The sequence below is a fragment of the Stenella coeruleoalba genome, assembly GCF_951394435.1.
Source record: "Stenella coeruleoalba genome assembly, chromosome: 4".
NCBI classification, from domain to species: Eukaryota; Metazoa; Chordata; class Mammalia; order Artiodactyla; family Delphinidae; genus Stenella; species Stenella coeruleoalba.
This window is the reverse complement of record NC_137149.1, coordinates 37,634,757-37,651,791: the sequence shown is the minus strand read 5'-3', so window position 1 is coordinate 37,651,791 and position 17,035 is coordinate 37,634,757. Positions and strand designations below refer to the sequence as shown.

Sequence of the window (17,035 nt, the reverse complement as noted above, 5' to 3'; positions counted from 1 at the left end):
TTGATTCCTAATCAAGCCCTTTATTTCTCATTGTCTACAGATTATAGAATGTATTGTTTTGTCCAACATCCAAGAACCCTCCAAATCTGGCCACAGCAACCCCCTCCTGCCTCTCCTCCCTCAACAATCTCTTCACAAACTTACCTTACACTAGCCTCTGCAGCAACAGGGGTTTATCCTATGTGGCCTCAAGGCGGGAACTGAGACCCAGAGGTGGAGCTACACGGAGAATATTTGGGCATGTTGTAGAAATCTTTTTTTTTTTTTTACAGACAAGCTGCTACCACCCATGAGATGGAAGGTCCAAAAGGGAGAAGCAGCATTCCTGGGTTTAAAAGCCAGGGCCACACTTTAGTGAGCAGGTTGCTGGGACTACAGAGAGATGGCTAGGGCAGAGGAGAAGACACAGAGCTGCTGGAATGGATCACAGAGAGGGGGAAATACCCTGCTTCTCCCCTTCCCCGCCCTCTAGATGGACATCTGGCCTCTCATTGGCCAATCCTCCCAGGAAGCCAGAAGCAAGGGAGCCTGGGAAAGGTAGTTCCCCCTGAAACAGAGTCAGGCAGAGAAAGAAGGGAGCTGAGCACAAACAGGCAAATGGTGGGCACAGTTCTGAGTTATACAATCTCATATTTTCTATATCTTTACTTATAGAAGTCACAGATGGTCACTAATTGACTTGTGTGATTTATTTGCTGTCTGTGTTCCTCACTAGGCTCTAAAGCCCATGATGGGGAGGACGGAGATGACTCTCATATTCCTGTGGTAGACCCAGTGTCTAGCACTCACTAAATACATGATGAGTGGAACCCAAGTGAAAGCTTCTGTGAGGAGGGTCCAGGTCTTCCTGCCACTCCCTCCAACCATTGTGCCGCTTTCCTCGCAGGGCTGACACAGTAGTTCCTCAGAGGACTGAGGGGAAGGGCCCTGAACGTGGAGCAGTGCCGTGGGGTGCAGGGTATTCGCATCCTGCTTTGAGCTTTCACCAATAACAGAAATTAGTGCCTTCAGACTTATCTTTATTGAATCCTGAGGCTGTGACCTTCGGCATCAGAATAAGGGAGGTTACTCTAGATTGGAATTTTTGTTTTAAGTCTCTGCTAAATCACATTTTTTTGCCATGATAAGGTCCAGTTAAATTAATCTTTTGAAAGACTAATTTGAAATCATATTTATTTTTTAATAATTAATACATTCATGTGACTTAACTTTCAAAAGGACCAATTAAAGTCGAAAGTTTCGTTTTTGTTTCTGTCTTCTGTCTCCTCCTTGGAGACAGTGTTACCAGCTTTTTGTGTATCTTTTCCAAGATTTGTGCCTATCTCTACACACACACACACACACACATTTTATCACATAAGTTGTTGCATATTCTACATAAAGTTCTGTATCTTATTCTTTGCACTTAACAATACATCTTTGAGATTTTTCCATATCAAAATATAGAATGCTACCTCTATTTTAATGTCTGCATAATATGCCACATTATATATGTATCATAATTTATTTAAATAGCCCCTTATTAATGGACATTTGGGTTGTTTCAATCATTTGCTGTTATAGAAGATGTTGCAATGAGCAGGCTTTATACCATCCGAATTGAGCTGCAAAATTCACTAAGTTTGGGGTTCTCCAAGAAGTTGTAGGAAAGGGAAAAAAATTTAATGAACAGCTTGAGATAAATCAAAAATAGTAGAAAGAACTTTGGCCCGGAAGTTAAGAGAGCTAACTCCTACAAGTAATAACGAAGTTCCCTTTCAAGCCCTAGCTTCTTACAATTTCTAAAACAGTTTAATACTGTTAAATCATTGAGTCTTTAGGGAAAAAGTATCCTGTGAGAGGCTGTTTTCCCAGCTACTTGATTCATTAGTTGTATGACCTAAAACAAGTGACTAATTTATGTGTCCTAGTTAACTTATCTATAGAGCAGAGATAAGAATAGTACCTACTTCATAGGGTCCTTTTGAGCAGTAAATGAGCTACTCATGTAAAATGCTTAGAATGGGGTCTGTCATATAGCAAAAGTTCAATCAGTGTGAGCTATTAAGATCATTTTGCAGATGAGGCAAGGAAAGCACAGAGCAATGAAGTACGAAGTCCCCTAGGTCATAAAAGAGACAGCTGGTGCAGGAACCCAGGTCCCCAGGCCTCCAAATAAGTTATGCTTCTCAACTGTGAGGTCTTAGGAATATGTTATATATTCATATAAAACAGTGGTAGTGGTCCTAACAAGGAGCAATGAATAGTAAGACTTGCCAAAGGAATTTGGCTGACCTCGTTTGAGGGGATTAGCTCAGCCTCATGCTTCATGCTATAGTTCATCAAATTGCAGGTGCCATTAGGTATAAGAAGCATTGTTACATGAACTGCAGAGAGAGAGAGAGAGAGAAAGAAAGAAAGAAAGAGAAAAAGAGAGAGAGGAAGAGAGGGAGGGAGGGAAGGAAGGAAGGAAGGAAGAAGGGAGGGAGGGAGGGAGAAAAACTATGCCAGCTGAAGTCATAGGATGCTGTAGGTGTGCTAATTAACAAGCTATTGCTCCCAGCTCCCAAAGTACCCTTCTGTGCTCTGCTCTGTGATGCAGGGGCTGAGACCTGCAAGCCTCACCTGCCCTTTGCCACAGGGGCACTAGAAGAGGGGGGACTTGCTCCCTTTAGTTTGCCTGAATTTCCTGCCAGCCCCAGCAGTGACCTTAACCAGTTCCCTGTGTTAATTCTCTCTGTGAAACTAACTAGAGTAGTTTTCATTTCCCTGCCTGACATCTGACTCATGGATTGTAAGACGCATTTTGACTTTGTAGTGTTAAATGAAGGTCTTAGAACCAATGAGATAAAATATTGCAACAGGGAGACTCATAGAATATCAGGGCTCTCAGTGCCTTCGGAGGTGACCTAATCAACCGTGGTAATGAATCCAGAGGAAGGAAGTTCCTTGCTCAGGGTCATATGGCCAAAGGTGGCAATGGGGGTGGGGGGGGTCTGGATCCTGTTCTGGGGATACACAGGCCAGTGGCAGCCTCATCAAACCCCTCCTTTTCTTCCAGGAAATTCACTTTGCTGGTCAACAATGGGTTTGCAATTTCCGCCCTGTTGCTGATGGCTTGTTCTCTCCAAGCAGGAGCCTTTGAAATGCTCATCCTGGGACGCTTCATCATGGGCGTGGATGGAGGTGAGCCTTCACCGTGGCAGGAGAGGGGGCAGTAACACATTCCTGGGGCGTGTTTCAAAATGTGAGGGGTACTTGTGGCTGTCACATGCATCCCTACTGATATTGAATTGGCAGAGACCAAGAACACAAGAACCCTGCATAAAGTGGGGCAGTCCCATGGGATGGACCACCCACCCACGATGCTCCTCTAATGGAGAAGCACTGACTGGGACGGACCCAAACCAACTCCAAAGACCTGCATGGTCTTCGGCACATCACGCATTCTATTTATCATCTTCACCATAAAATTCATATTCCAAGTTGTCTGTGGTTTCCAGGGAGTTTTTATGAGGATTATGTTTCCTGTCTGGGCCTCTGACTCATTCATTCTTTTTTTTTTTTTTTTCTTTAACGATGTTTTTTGATTTGTACCATTTTTAAAGTCTTTATTGAATTTGTTACAATATTGCTTCTGTTTTATGTTTTGGTTTTTTGGCCTTGAGGCATGTGGAATTTTAACTCCCCTACCAGGGATCGAACCCACACCCCTGCATTGAAAGATGAAGTCTTAACCACTGGACCGCCAGGGAAGTCCCTCATTCATCCTTTCATTTATTCACCAAGCAGCATTTACGGAGTACATGCTGTGCCTTGTGGTCTACACTGGGGACACAGTGGTGAACAGGACCCCCCAGTCCCTACACCTGGAGCTTACGTTCTAGTGGGTGGACAGATATGTAATTAGATATATGAGGTAGATAATGGTAAGCCCTAGGAGGAAAAGAAGCAGCACAGGAAGATAGCAAGGGCTATTTTAAATAGGACTCAGGGAAGGCTGCTCGGAGGAGGAAACAAAGAAGCAGAGACGGGAATGAACCAAGGGCAAGAAACAAATGAATATTGTGGGAATTGTGTACCTGGCGGAGAGAAGAGGACAGTGTCCCTGAAGTGGAAGCGTGCTTGGCAAGTTCAAAGAAGAGTCAGGAGGCCAGTGTGGTGGAGCCTGGTGAGCCAGGGGGAGAGTGGTGCAGATGAGTTGAAGAGGGGCCAGTCAGATCCCACAGGACCTTGTAGGTCACAGTGAGGACTGCGGATTTGTGCTGAGTGGGATGGGGAGCCGGGGTAGGGTTGAGAGAAATGTGACAAGAGTTGGTTTATGATTCAATAAGATTCCTCCCACTTCTGTGTAGAGAGAAGGTAGGGGGAGGGCAGGAGTGGGGTGGGAAGGCCATCTGCCCAGGGATGATAGCCATGAGTAGGACAGGATGGCGGCGGTGGAAGGGGTGAGACATGGCCTGATTCTGGCCATGGCCTGTGAGAGTAGGAGACTCAAAATATATTGTCAAAACCAACAAGCCAACCCTGCTTTCTTTCTAAATACACAAATCCGTAGAATGTTACTTTCAGCCCTTTGTGGAAAGATCACAAGCTTTAGGATTAGAAACCCCTGGGACTGCATCCCACCTCTGCTATTTGCCAATTACTGACTTTTGATAAGTTACTGAATGGTTCTGAGCCTCAGTTTCCTCATCTGTAAAATGGAGATAACAATAGCTACCTTGGAGGGCTGTTAAAAGGCTGACATGAAGACGTGCGTGTGTGTGTGTGTGTGTGTGTGTGTGTGTGTGTGTGTGTACATACACTGCCTAATGCTGCTGGAACCCTGTATGAAGTCGTTAAGGGCTAGTTCCCTTCCTTCTCTATCTTTTATAAGCTGAGGGCACCAGGCGTTGTGAGTGACGGGAATGACAAGGGAGAGCATGAGAGTAAGAGGCCGTATAGGAGGTCAGGGAGGAAGAGACTTCATTTATTTTCATTGCTTTGCTGGCAGGAAATAATTCAGGATTTTGTAATACCTCAAACTCTCACTATTCAAGTAGAAGGGAGAAGCCTGTAGAAAGAACATTAACTGGAGACAATACTGGCTGGTGTTCATGTAGAATTTTCTAATTGACCAATCATGTTCATGAACTTCATCACCTTTGATCTCCCACTAACGCTGAAAGGCTGTTATATATATTTTTTTCAACGGCCATGGTTTATTCACCACGACGGACCAAAAGCTGGGCATAGAACGAGCCTCGATAAGTTTGAAAAGATTGAAATCTTTTATTGAAATCATATAAATATATTCTCTGACCACAGTATAATTGAATTAGAAATCACAAACAATATCTAAGAACCCCCCCTAAATTTGGAAAATAATAAAAACACACCTCTAAGTATTACATGAGTCAAAGAGGAAGTTACAAGGGAAATTACAAATATTTTACGCTCTAGAGCCGGGGAGCCACAGCTACTGAGCCCACGTGCTGCAACTATTGAAGCCCGAGCACCTACAGCCCATGCTCTGCAACAAGAGAGGCCACCGCAGTGAGAAGCCCGTGCGCCGCAACGGGGAGTGGCCCCCGCTCGCCCCAGCTAGAGAGAGCCCGCGTGTAGCGGCAAGGACCCAACGCAGCCAAAAATAAAAATAAATTAAAAATTTAAAAATATATTTTAACGGAATGATAATGAAACTACAGCATATCAAAATTTGTTGGATGCAGTTAGAGGAAAAGCTATGAATTTTCATGCTTATATTAGAAAAGAACAGGATTTGGTAAACTATGTCCCTTGGGACAAATTTGGCCTGTAGACAGTTTTTTTATGGCCTGTGAGCCAGAGGGTTGCATGCTAAGTGAATTAAGTCAGACAGAGAAAGACAAATACTGTATTTTTTCACTTATACATGGAATCTAGCAAAAAACAAGCAAATGAACAAACATAGCAAAACAGAAATAGACTCATAGATATAGAGAAAAATGGGTGGCTGCCAAAGGGGAAGGGGGTGGGGCATTAGGCAAAATAGATGACAGAGATTAAGAGGTACAAACTTCCAGTTATAAAATAAATAAATCATGGGATGGAATGTACAGCATAGAGGGTATAGTCAGTGCTATTGCAATAACTTTGTATAACGACAGATCATAAATAGACTTAGTGGTGATCATTTTGTAATGTATAAAAATACTGAATCACTACATTGTACACCTGAAGCTAATATAATATTATAAGCCACCTGTACTTCAGTGAAACGCTGTTTTGTTGTCATTTTACATATGAGGGCCCTGAGGCTCAGAAACACGAGACAGTAAAGTGGTTAAGGGTGAGGGCTATGGATTAAGCCGGCCTGGGTTCTGACACTTACCAAGGTCAACTTCATCAGTTAGGTTTTGCTGCATTAAAAAACAAAACAAAAACATAATGGCTTAAGGCAATAATCCTTTTGCTGAGCTTACAGTTCTGAGGGTTGGTGGGGCAGTTCTAACCAGGGCCAGCCCTGCTGGGCTCTGCTGGGCTCTCTCTCCCATGGCTGAGGTTGGCTGCGGGCCAGTCAGCGGCTGAATGACCTTGGATGTTCTCAGGCTCATTTTTGGTTGCCAGCAGGTGAGCTCGTCTTGGGATCCCGAGGGCTGGCTCATCTCTGTTCCACGTGGTCTCTCACCCCCAGATGGGGTGACCCAGCTTCTTCCATGGGGTTTTCAGGGTTCCAATGAGCAGCAAGAGGAACAAGTCCCAGTGTGCAAGCACTTATCAAGTCTGCTTGGACACATCTGCCAGAGTCCCACTGGCCAAGGTGAGTCCCATGACCGGATGCAGAGTCAGGGTCTGAGGCATCTAACCACCCAAGGATGTGGACTCAGGGAGCATGGACAAAGTGGAGACCACACAGCAGCAGTCTGCCTCCCTGTCTTAGCCCCTTTCTCTCATCTGGGGAAGGGGAACACTCCTAAGCTTCCCTTGTTAGGGAATGTAAAACTTAATGGTATGCTGTGTGTGTAAAACAAGTACATTCCAGCCCCCATTACCTTCCCCCAACACCAATAATGGTATCGTTGCCATTATTGTTGTTGTTATCATTTTTATTCTTAGTTAATACGATGCAGATCCAGGATTTGGACCGATGGTCGGGTTTCGAAGACCCTGCCTGCTCAGGAGAAAGGGTGGCGAGATGGGAGCATCTAAAAGTCCTTTTCTAATGGAGGCCACTGAAGTCTCTCTTTCTGGCAGCTTTGTATTTTACCCATTTAGCCTCTTTCCTGCTGCTTTGCTTGTCTAGCTATTCTGGGGGAGGTGACACTTACTAGTTACACATAACTGGTTGCTCTCTGAATTTCCTTAATTAAAAATAAGCTGAGTATCTTTTCCAACCACAATGCTATGAGACTAGATATCAGTTACAGGAAAAAAACTGTAAAAAAATACAAACACATGGAGGCTAAACAATATGCTACTAAATAACCAAGAGATCACTGCAGAAATCAAAGAGGAAATCAAAATATACCTAGAAACAAATGACAATGAAAACACCATGGCCCAAAACCTATGGGATGCAGCAAAAGCAGTTCCAAGAGGAAGGTTTACAGCAACACAATCCTACCTCAAGAAACAAGAAAAATCTCAGATGAACAACCTAACCTTACACCTAAAGCAATTAGAGAAAGAAGAACAAAAAAACCCCAAAGTTAGCAGAAGGAAAGAAATCATAAAGATCAGATCAGAAATAAATGAAAAAGAAATGAAGGAAATGATAGCAAAGATCAGTAAAACTAAAAGCTGGTTCTTTGAGAAGATAAACAAAATTGATAAACCATTAGCCAGACTCATCAAGAAAAAAAGGAAGAAGACTCAAATCAACAGAATTAGAAATGAAAAAGGAGAAGTAACAACTAACAATGCAGAAATACAAAGGATCATGGGAGATTACTACAAGCAACTATATGCCAATAAAATAGAAAACCTTGAAGAAATGGACAAATTCTGAGAAAAGCAAAACGTTCTGAGACTGAACCAGGAAAAAATAGAAAATATAAACAGACGAATCACAAGCACTGAAACTGAAACTGTGACTAAAAATCTTCCAACAAACAAAAACGCAGGAGCAGATGGCTTCACAGGTGAATTCTATCAAACATTTAGAGAATAGCTAAAACCCATCCTTCTCAAACTCTTCCAAAATATAGCAGAGGGAGGAACACTCCCAAACTCATTCTATGAGGCCACCATCACCTTGATACCAAAACCAGAAAAAGATGTCAAAAAAAAGAAAATTACAGGCCAATATCACTGATGAACATAGATGTAAAAATCCTCAACAAAATACTAGCAAACAGAGGCCAGCAGCACATTAAAAGGATCATACACCATGATCAAGTGGGGTTTATCCCAGGAATGCAAGGATTCTTTAAAATATGCAAATCAATCAAGATGATATACCATATTAACAAATTGAAGGAGAAAAACCATATGATCATTTCCATAGACGCAGACAAAGCTTTCAACAAAATTCAACACCGATTTATTATAAAAACTCTCCAGAAAGTAGGCATAGAGGGAACTTACCTCAACATAATAAAGGCCATATATCACAATCCCAGAGCCAACATCATTCTCAATGGTGAAAAACTGAAACCATTTCCTCTAAGATCAGGGACAAGACAAGGTTACCTACTCTCACCAGTATTATTTAACATAGTTTTGGAAGTTTTAGCCACAGCAAGCAAAGAAGAAAAAGAAAGAAAAGGAATCCAAATTGGAAAAGAAGAAATAAAACTGTCACTGTTTTCAGATGACATGATACTATACATAGAGAATCCTAAAGATGCTACCAGAAAACTACTAGAGCTAATCAATGAATTTGGTAAAGTAGCAGGATACAAAATTAATGCACAGAAATCTCTTGCATTCCTATACATTAACGACAAAAAATCTGAAAGAGAAATTAAAGAAACACTCCCATTTACCATTGCAATTAAAAGAATAAAATACCTAGGAGTAAACCTACCTAAGGAGACAAAAGACGTGTATGCAGAAAACTATAAACCACTGATGAAAGCAATTAAACATGATACAAACAGATGGAGAAGTATACCATGTTCTTGGATTGGAAGAATCAACACTGTGAAAATGACTATCCTACCCAAAGCAATCTACAGATTCAGTGCAATCCCTGTCAAACTACCAATGGTATTTATCACAGAACTAGAACAAAAAATTTCACAATTTGTATGGAAACACAAAAGACCCTGAATAGCCAAAATGATCTTGAGAAAGAAAAACGGAGCTGGAGGAATCAGGGTCCCTGAATTCAGACCATACTACAAAGCTACAGTAATCAAGACAGTACGGTACTGGCACAAAAACAGAAATATAGATCAATGGAACAGGACAGTAAGCCCAGAGATAAACCCATGCACATATGGTCATCTAATTTATGAAAAAGGAGGCAAGAGTATACAGTGGAGAAAAGACAGTGTCTTCAAAAAGTGGTGCTGGGAAAACTGGACAGCTACATGTAAAACAGTGAAATTAGAACACGCCCTAACACCATACACAAAAATAAACTCAAAATGGATTAAGGACCTAAATGTAAGGCCAGACACTATAAAACTCTTAGAGGAAAGCATAGGCAGAACACTCCATGACATAAATCACAGCAAGATCCTTTTTGACCCACTTCCTAGAGAAATGGAAATAAAAACAAAAATAAACAAATGGGGTCTAATGAAACTTAAAAGCTTTTGCACAGCAAAGAAAACCATAAACAAGACAAAAAGACAACCCTCAGAATGGGAGAAAATATTTGCAAAGGAAGCAACTGACAAAGGATTAATCTCCAAAGTTTACAAGCAGCTCATGCAGCTCAATATCACAAAAAACAAACAACCCAATCCAAAAACGGGCAGAAGACCTAAATAGACATTTCTCCAAAGAAGATACACAGATTGCCAACAAACACATGAAAGGATGCTCAACATCACTAATCATTAGAGAAATGCAAATCAAAACTACAATGAGGTATCACCTCACACCAGTCAGGATGGCCATCATCAAAAAATCTACAAAGAATAAATGCTGGAGAGGGTGTGGAGAAAAGGGAACCTCTTGCACTGTTGGTGGGAATGTGAATTGGTACAGCCACTATGGAGAACAGTATGTAGGTTCCTCAAAAAACTAAAAATAGAACTACCATATGACCCAGCAATCCCACTACTGGGCATACACCCTGAGAAAACCATAATTCAAAAAGAGTCATGTACCACAATGCTCATTGTAGCACTGTTTACAATAGCCAGGACATGGAAGCAACCTAAGTGTCCATTGACAGATGAATGGATAAAGAAGATGTGGCACATATATACAATGGAGTATTACTCAGCCATAAAAGAAATGAAATTGAGTTATTTGTAGTGAGGTGGATGGACCTAGAGACCGTCATACAGAGTGAAGTAAGTTGGAAAGAGAAAAACAAATACCGTATGCTAACACATATGTATGGAATCTAAAAAAAAAGAGTTCTGAAGAACCTAGGGGTAGGACAGGAATAAAGACGCAGACGTAGAGAATGGACTTGAGGACACGGGGATGGCGAAGGGTAGGCTGAGACGAAGTGAGAGAGGGGCATTGACATATATACACTACCAAATGTAAAAAAGATAGTGGGAAGCAGCCGCATAGCACAGGGAGATCAGCTCGGAGCTTTGTGACCATCTAGAGGGGTGGGATAAGGAGGGTGGGAGGGAGACGCAAGAGGGAGGGGATATGGGGATATATGTATATGTATAGCTGATTCACTTTGTCATACAGCAGCAACTAACACAACAATGTATAGCAATTATACCTCAATAAAGATGTCAAAAAAAATAAGCTGATTCAAAGAGAGATGCCATTTTTACAAAACTGCATATTCAAGACAAACGTCTTTTAGACCATTTGTCCTATGAGCTTTTCAAAAAGAAACAGAAAAAAAAGTAAAATCAACAGGTGGGGATAAAATGCACTCCTGATTTCTGGAATGTGGCCTCTTGGATTTGAGCCAAGATGTGGAAGCTTTGTGTCCTCTATTCTCACCAAACCCTCTCAAAGCAGAGAGACAGATGTGAGGGCATTTAAGGTGAGGCAACTGGTCAGAAAGAAAGAAAATTGCTGGTTATGAGGTGAATTGCTGCCCTTCTTGAAATAAATAATTTAAAACCAAATGAGAAGCCTGGAGGATTTTCAGGTGGTTGTGCTGCTCAAACCAGGTTCTCGGGGGGAATATTTGGAACCATTGCAGAAAACATCGGACTGAAGTGTCCTATTTCTAAAAGGCTTGGAGCAAAAATAAACACACTGTTTTTATATTGAAACAAACATGATGAAGCATGGCGTTGGAGGGCAAATCCTTGCTGATTGTAAAGTCAAGGTAAAAGAGTGCAGAGGTGTTTTGTGTTTGTGGATGATTGTGTTGGACAGGCTCCTGCCACAGCGTTCCCAGAGCTGTCCACACTCCCAGGGGTGCAAGCCCACATCTCCTGCATTAGCACCTCTGCAGTGGACAAGCCCAAGTCTGCTGCATTAAGAACTCTCCAGTGACAAGTTCATATCTGCTGCATGAAGTGCTCTCTAGTGGACAAGTTCAAGCAGCAGCGTTTAGAGAATCATATGGCATGGACATGAAATCAGGGTCAAGGACTTGACTTCAAGTTCTGGCTCTACCACTGACTTGCCAGGTGACCTTGGGGCTATCAGTTCCCCTCTCTGGGCCTCAGTGATGTAATCTAGAAAATAAGGAGAATGAACTCTGGTAGCTGAGGTTTCCACCAGCTCTAAAAATCTGCTCTGGCTCCTTTTTGTTCTCCCCTTAGAGCTACTACCATGAATGTCCTCTTTAGGCTTCCAGACCTCACATGCCACATGTAGCTCTATCGTCTACTAATTAAACAACACCACAGTATAGGAGACTGAGAAATAAAGGCATAGGGCAGAAACACTGGCCCTCCTGGCTGGTGGGGTCAGCCCATGTATATCATGTGTGGACTTACCCAGCTACCTCTGCCGCAAGCTCCCAGCAATGGTGTGCACCACTCTGATAAGCAAATGATTTATTATTTATCATTATTCTGCCTACTGCTCCCAAAGGGGTTCACATCCTATTCCCTGGAACCCGTGAATATGTTAGCTTACATGGCAAAAGGGACTTGGCAGATGTGATTAAATTCAGGACCTTGAGATGAATAGGTTATCCTGGATTCTCCAGGCAGGTCCAGTGTAATCACAGGAGTCCTTGTAAGTGAAAGAGGGAGGAGGGGAGCCAGAGTCAGAGAAGGAGGCGAGATGATGAAAGCAGAGACTGGAATGACGCAGTTGCTGGCACTGAGTATGGAAGGGGCCATGAGCCAAGGAGTGTAGGTGTCACTAGAAGGTGGAAAAGGCAAGAAAACGGACTATTCCCTAGAGCCTCCAGAAAGACCACAGCCCTGCCAACATGTTGATTTTAGCCCATGTTGGACCCATGAGTCCCATTTTGGACTCATGCCCTGCAGAACTGTCTGAAAATAAATGTAAGTCACTAAGTTCATGGCAATTTGCTATGGCAGCAATAGGAAACCAACAAAAACACTAATAATATTATTAACTTATTATTATGACTTGAGTCAGATTTTAACATGACAAAGAGAGGGTAAGGTGCTCAGAAGAAATGGGTTCTAGTCCTAGCCTTTCTACTGACTAGCCCGGTGGCCTGAGAAAAGCCTCTTTTGCACATAAAGTAGAGATAATGACATCTACCTAACAATATTCAGGTACTAAACAGGTGTGTGTGTCTATGTGTGTCTATATCTGTGTGTGTGTCTGTGTGTTTGTGTGTCTGTGTGTGTGTGTCTCTATGTATGATTGTCTCTGTGTGTCTCTGTGTCCGTGTGTGTGTTTCCCTTCAATAGCACAACTCTCTTGGACTCAGAGCTCTACCTGCATTTGCATGTGAGGAGATGGAGCCTCAGGGGGTACCTTGCCAAGGTCTCACAGTTCAGATGTGTCTGGGCCAAGGTGGGAGCCAGGTGTGCCTGACTCCACACTTTTCCTAAATTGGTCGGCTTAGAGGAACCAGAGGGATAATGTGGGTCAGGACTTTTCTCTTTCCGTTTTTCCTGTGCAATGATTACATTATTTATATTTAAATGGACTCATTTTTTTAAAGTTAAATAAATAGATTTGAGAAGGAAATAAAACACATCCTGGCCTGTAAGGCAGGCCCTAAATGGTCTCCCCCACCCCGCCCCGTTCCCTCTCTGAACCACCACCATGTGGCCTCAGGGACCACCCCATGTGAAACTGCAACCCTCCCCACCCCGGGCATCCCTGTCCTCCCTCCCTGCTTGATGTTTCCCTAGAGCTCTTATCACCATCTAGCAGGCAGCACACTCTTCACGCTTATGCTCAGCCTCCCTCCAGAACCTCCCTCCCCAAGATGCAACTACACGACAGCAAGGCTTTTTTTACCTGTTTCATTCATTGCCATTGCCTTGGCTTCTAACAATGACGACCTCTCAAGTATACACTCAGTAAATATTTGTTGAATGGAGAACAAACCATTTCTTTGCCATATATATATATATATATAGAGAGAGAGAGAGAGAGAGAGAGAGAGAGAGAGAGAGAGGGAGGGAGGGAGGGAGGGAGGGAGGAAGAGAGAGTTCTGCTTTTAGAATAAAATGGTTAGAAAAAGCATCTGTTTAAAGGTATCAGACAGCTACCGAGGCATGGGGGGACTTATAGGACCACAATCTGGGAAAGGAGTGAAACCCAGAGAGGTAAGCCCTGCATTTGGGACAACTTTTCCTCTAGAGGTATCTCCCAATTCCAGAATGATGGCTGAGAATCTGAGATGCTTAGTAGACCTTTCAACAGATTCATGGGGCTGAGGAGGAGGAATTGGAGTTGAACTCCTGCCAGGTAGGAAGGTCGCTAGTCACCACAGGGCTACGCCATTGGAGCAAGAGTGAATCATAAATAGATCAGATCTTCAAATCACTTCAATCACCAACGGATTTGTGGTAAGCTGGGATTGCTCATGCCTCTAGCCTCTCACCCTGCCAGATGCATACATCCAGAACCTCAAATTATTTTTACAGTTTTCATATACACTCTGATATTCAATCCAAAGTAGCCAGACATACAAGGAGAAAACCAAGAGAAATAACATCAAAATAAACTGATAGTGATTCTGAAAATAGCAGCATTAGACACAGCCATTAAAATAATTATGCTTAATATGTTCAGATAATCAAGAGATAACGTCAAGAATTTTGGCATAGAAATGGTAGCTATGTTTTGACTTATCAAATGGAAATTCTGGGACTAAAAAATACAAAAACTGAAAAATGCAAAAAATGCAAGAACTTAATGAATGGTTCTACCAACAGATAGCATGCACCCGAGGCAAGAATCAGGGAACTAAAGCATCAAAGATCAGAAGAAAGCATCCAGGTTGAAGCATGAAAACACAGAAAAGAGGGTAAGAAATGTCTGGGAAATTGTAAAGATGTCTAACATACATTAATTGGAAAATCAGAAAGAGAGTAGACAGAGGATGGAGAAAAAACAATTTTTGGAAGATAATGGCCAACATTTTTTTTCTTTCCTGATGAAAAGCCACAAGTCCAAGAAGCACTACGGATCCCTAGTAGGGTAAAAACAAAGAAAACCACAACTCTGCACAGCTTAGTAAAACTTCTGACAACCAAGGGCAAACAGAAGGTTATTCTGAAAAACAATCAGGATAAAAAGATATGTTACCTTCAAATAAGTAAGAATAAAATGGAAAGCTGGCTTGTCAACAAAAACAATGGAAGACAAAAAAACAGCAAAATGATATTTTCAAAGAGCCGAAAGAAAATAACTGCCAACCTAGAATTCTCCAACCAGTGAAAATATCTTTCAAAAATAAAGGTGAAATGAAAACACCTTTTCAGTCAAACAAAACCTAATAAAATTTATCCCTAGCACACTTGCACGAAAGAAACTAATTACAGAAATATAAGTAGAAAATCCTCATATGTTTGGAAATTAAGATGTAAGTGAGGTGTACTTCTCAGTAACCAGGGGACAAAAAAGAAATCACAATGGAAATTTTAAAGTAGTTTGAATTAAATGATTATGAAAATACCACATAAGGCATATCAAATTTTGTCAGATACAGCTAAAGCCGTGTTTAGAGTAAAATTTATAACCTCAAATGCATAGAGTCTAAAACATGAAAGGCTGAAAATCAATGATCTAATATTCCATCTCAAAGAAGTTAGAAAAAGAATTTTCATTAGAGAACATTAGCAAAGACAAGTGAGTTCTAGAAAAGATTAATAAAATTGATAAACCCCTTGCAAGACTGTTTATAAAAAGAGAGAAAAGGAATTGATAACTAATGCTATTGGGTTGGCCAGAAAGTTCGTTTGTGTTTTTCCGTAAGATCAGAATGGATAGATCCTGAAGCATTAAAAACATAATATATCATGAACATGTTTATAAAATATATTTGAAAACTTTAGATAAATGTACAAATGCCAAGAAAGAAAAAACTTACCAATACTGACTTAAGAAAAAATAGAATTTCTGTATAGTCCTATTCTATTAAATAAGTTGAACATGTAATTTAAAACCTTTTAACAAAGGAAATGCAAGGCCCATATGGCTTCTTTAAGAAAGAATAACACTAACACCATACAATCATTTCCAGAGGGGACACTCCCCAACTCATTTTATAAAATGAATGTATCCTTGATTGTATATCCTAGTAGGAGCTTTACAAGAAAGGAAAATTACAGGCCAATATCATTCCAAAACAATGATTTTGCGGTCATATATGTATACATTTTCGGTTATCCATACATGTGCACCAAAAGACTTGTACAAGAATATTTATGGGGCACTATTAGTATTTTTAAACTTTATTTTATTGAAGCGTAGTTGATTTCCAGTGTTATATTAGTTTCCAGTGTACAGCAAAGCAACTCAGTTATGCATATATCTAATAGTTTGTATCTGCTAATCCCAAACTACCAATCCATCCCTCCCCAACCCTGCTTTGGCAACCACAAGTCTGTTCTAAAGAAATTGTCTGTGAGTCAATTTCTGTTTGATAAACAAGTTCATTTGTGTCATATCTTAGATTCCATATGTAAGTGATATCATTTGGTATTTGTCTTTCTCTTTCTGACTTCACTTAGTATGATAATCTCTAGTTGCATCCATGTTGCTGCAAATGGCATTATTTTGTTCTTTTTTATGGCTGAGTAATATTCCACTGTATATATGTACCACATCTTCTTTATCCATTCATCTGTCGATGGACATTTAGGTTGCTTCCATGTCTTGGCTGTTGTAAATAGGGTCACTATTAGTGTTAACCCCAAACTGTCCATCAATAGTAGGGTGGATAAATTGTGGAATACTTACACATTGGAATACTACACAGCAATGAAAACAGACAGATTAGAGCTACATGCTACAACACTGATGCATTTCACAAACATAATATCAGCAAAAGAAGCAAGAAATAAAAGAAGTACATATTCTCTGATTCCATATGCTAATCTTTGGTGATTGCAGTTAGGCTGGTGGTGATCTTTGGGAAGGAGAGGAAGGATAGTGATTCTGAGGGAGCACAGTATGGGGGCTTTCTGCGGTGTTGGTCTTGTAAGTTGATTCTTTTTTTTTTTTTTTGCGATACGCGGGCCTCTCACTGTTGTGACCTCTCCCGTTGCGGAGCACAGGCTCCGGACGTGCAGGCTCAGTGGCCATGGCTCTTGGGCCCAGCCGCTCTGCAGCATGTGGGATCTTCCCGGACCGGGGCACGAACCTGTGTCCCCTGCATCAGCAGGCGGACTCTCAACCACTGCGCTACCAGGGAAGCCCGTAAGTTGATTCTTGACCCGGGTGGAGGTTACACAGGTGTATACATTTTGTGATGATTCATCAAACTGCACACATATTATTTGTGCAATTTAAAAATGTGTGTCATACTTTAATCTTCAAATTTAAGTTTATATTCAGTGAAACGCTTAGTTTTGGACTGGACTCAAATTTTTCTGCA

General features: G+C 41.4%; 1 protein-coding gene across 1 annotated transcript in view; it reads left to right on the top strand.

The window, feature by feature from the left end:
- Positions 1-17,035, top strand: part of SLC2A9 (solute carrier family 2 member 9) — a 183,353-nt gene that overhangs the window by 36,513 nt on the left and 129,805 nt on the right. The window contains exon 4 of the mRNA XM_079920325.1: positions 3,041-3,165. Coding sequence (XP_079776451.1) covers positions 3,041-3,165 — 125 coding nt within the window. The remainder of the gene's footprint in view (positions 1-3,040; positions 3,166-17,035) is intronic.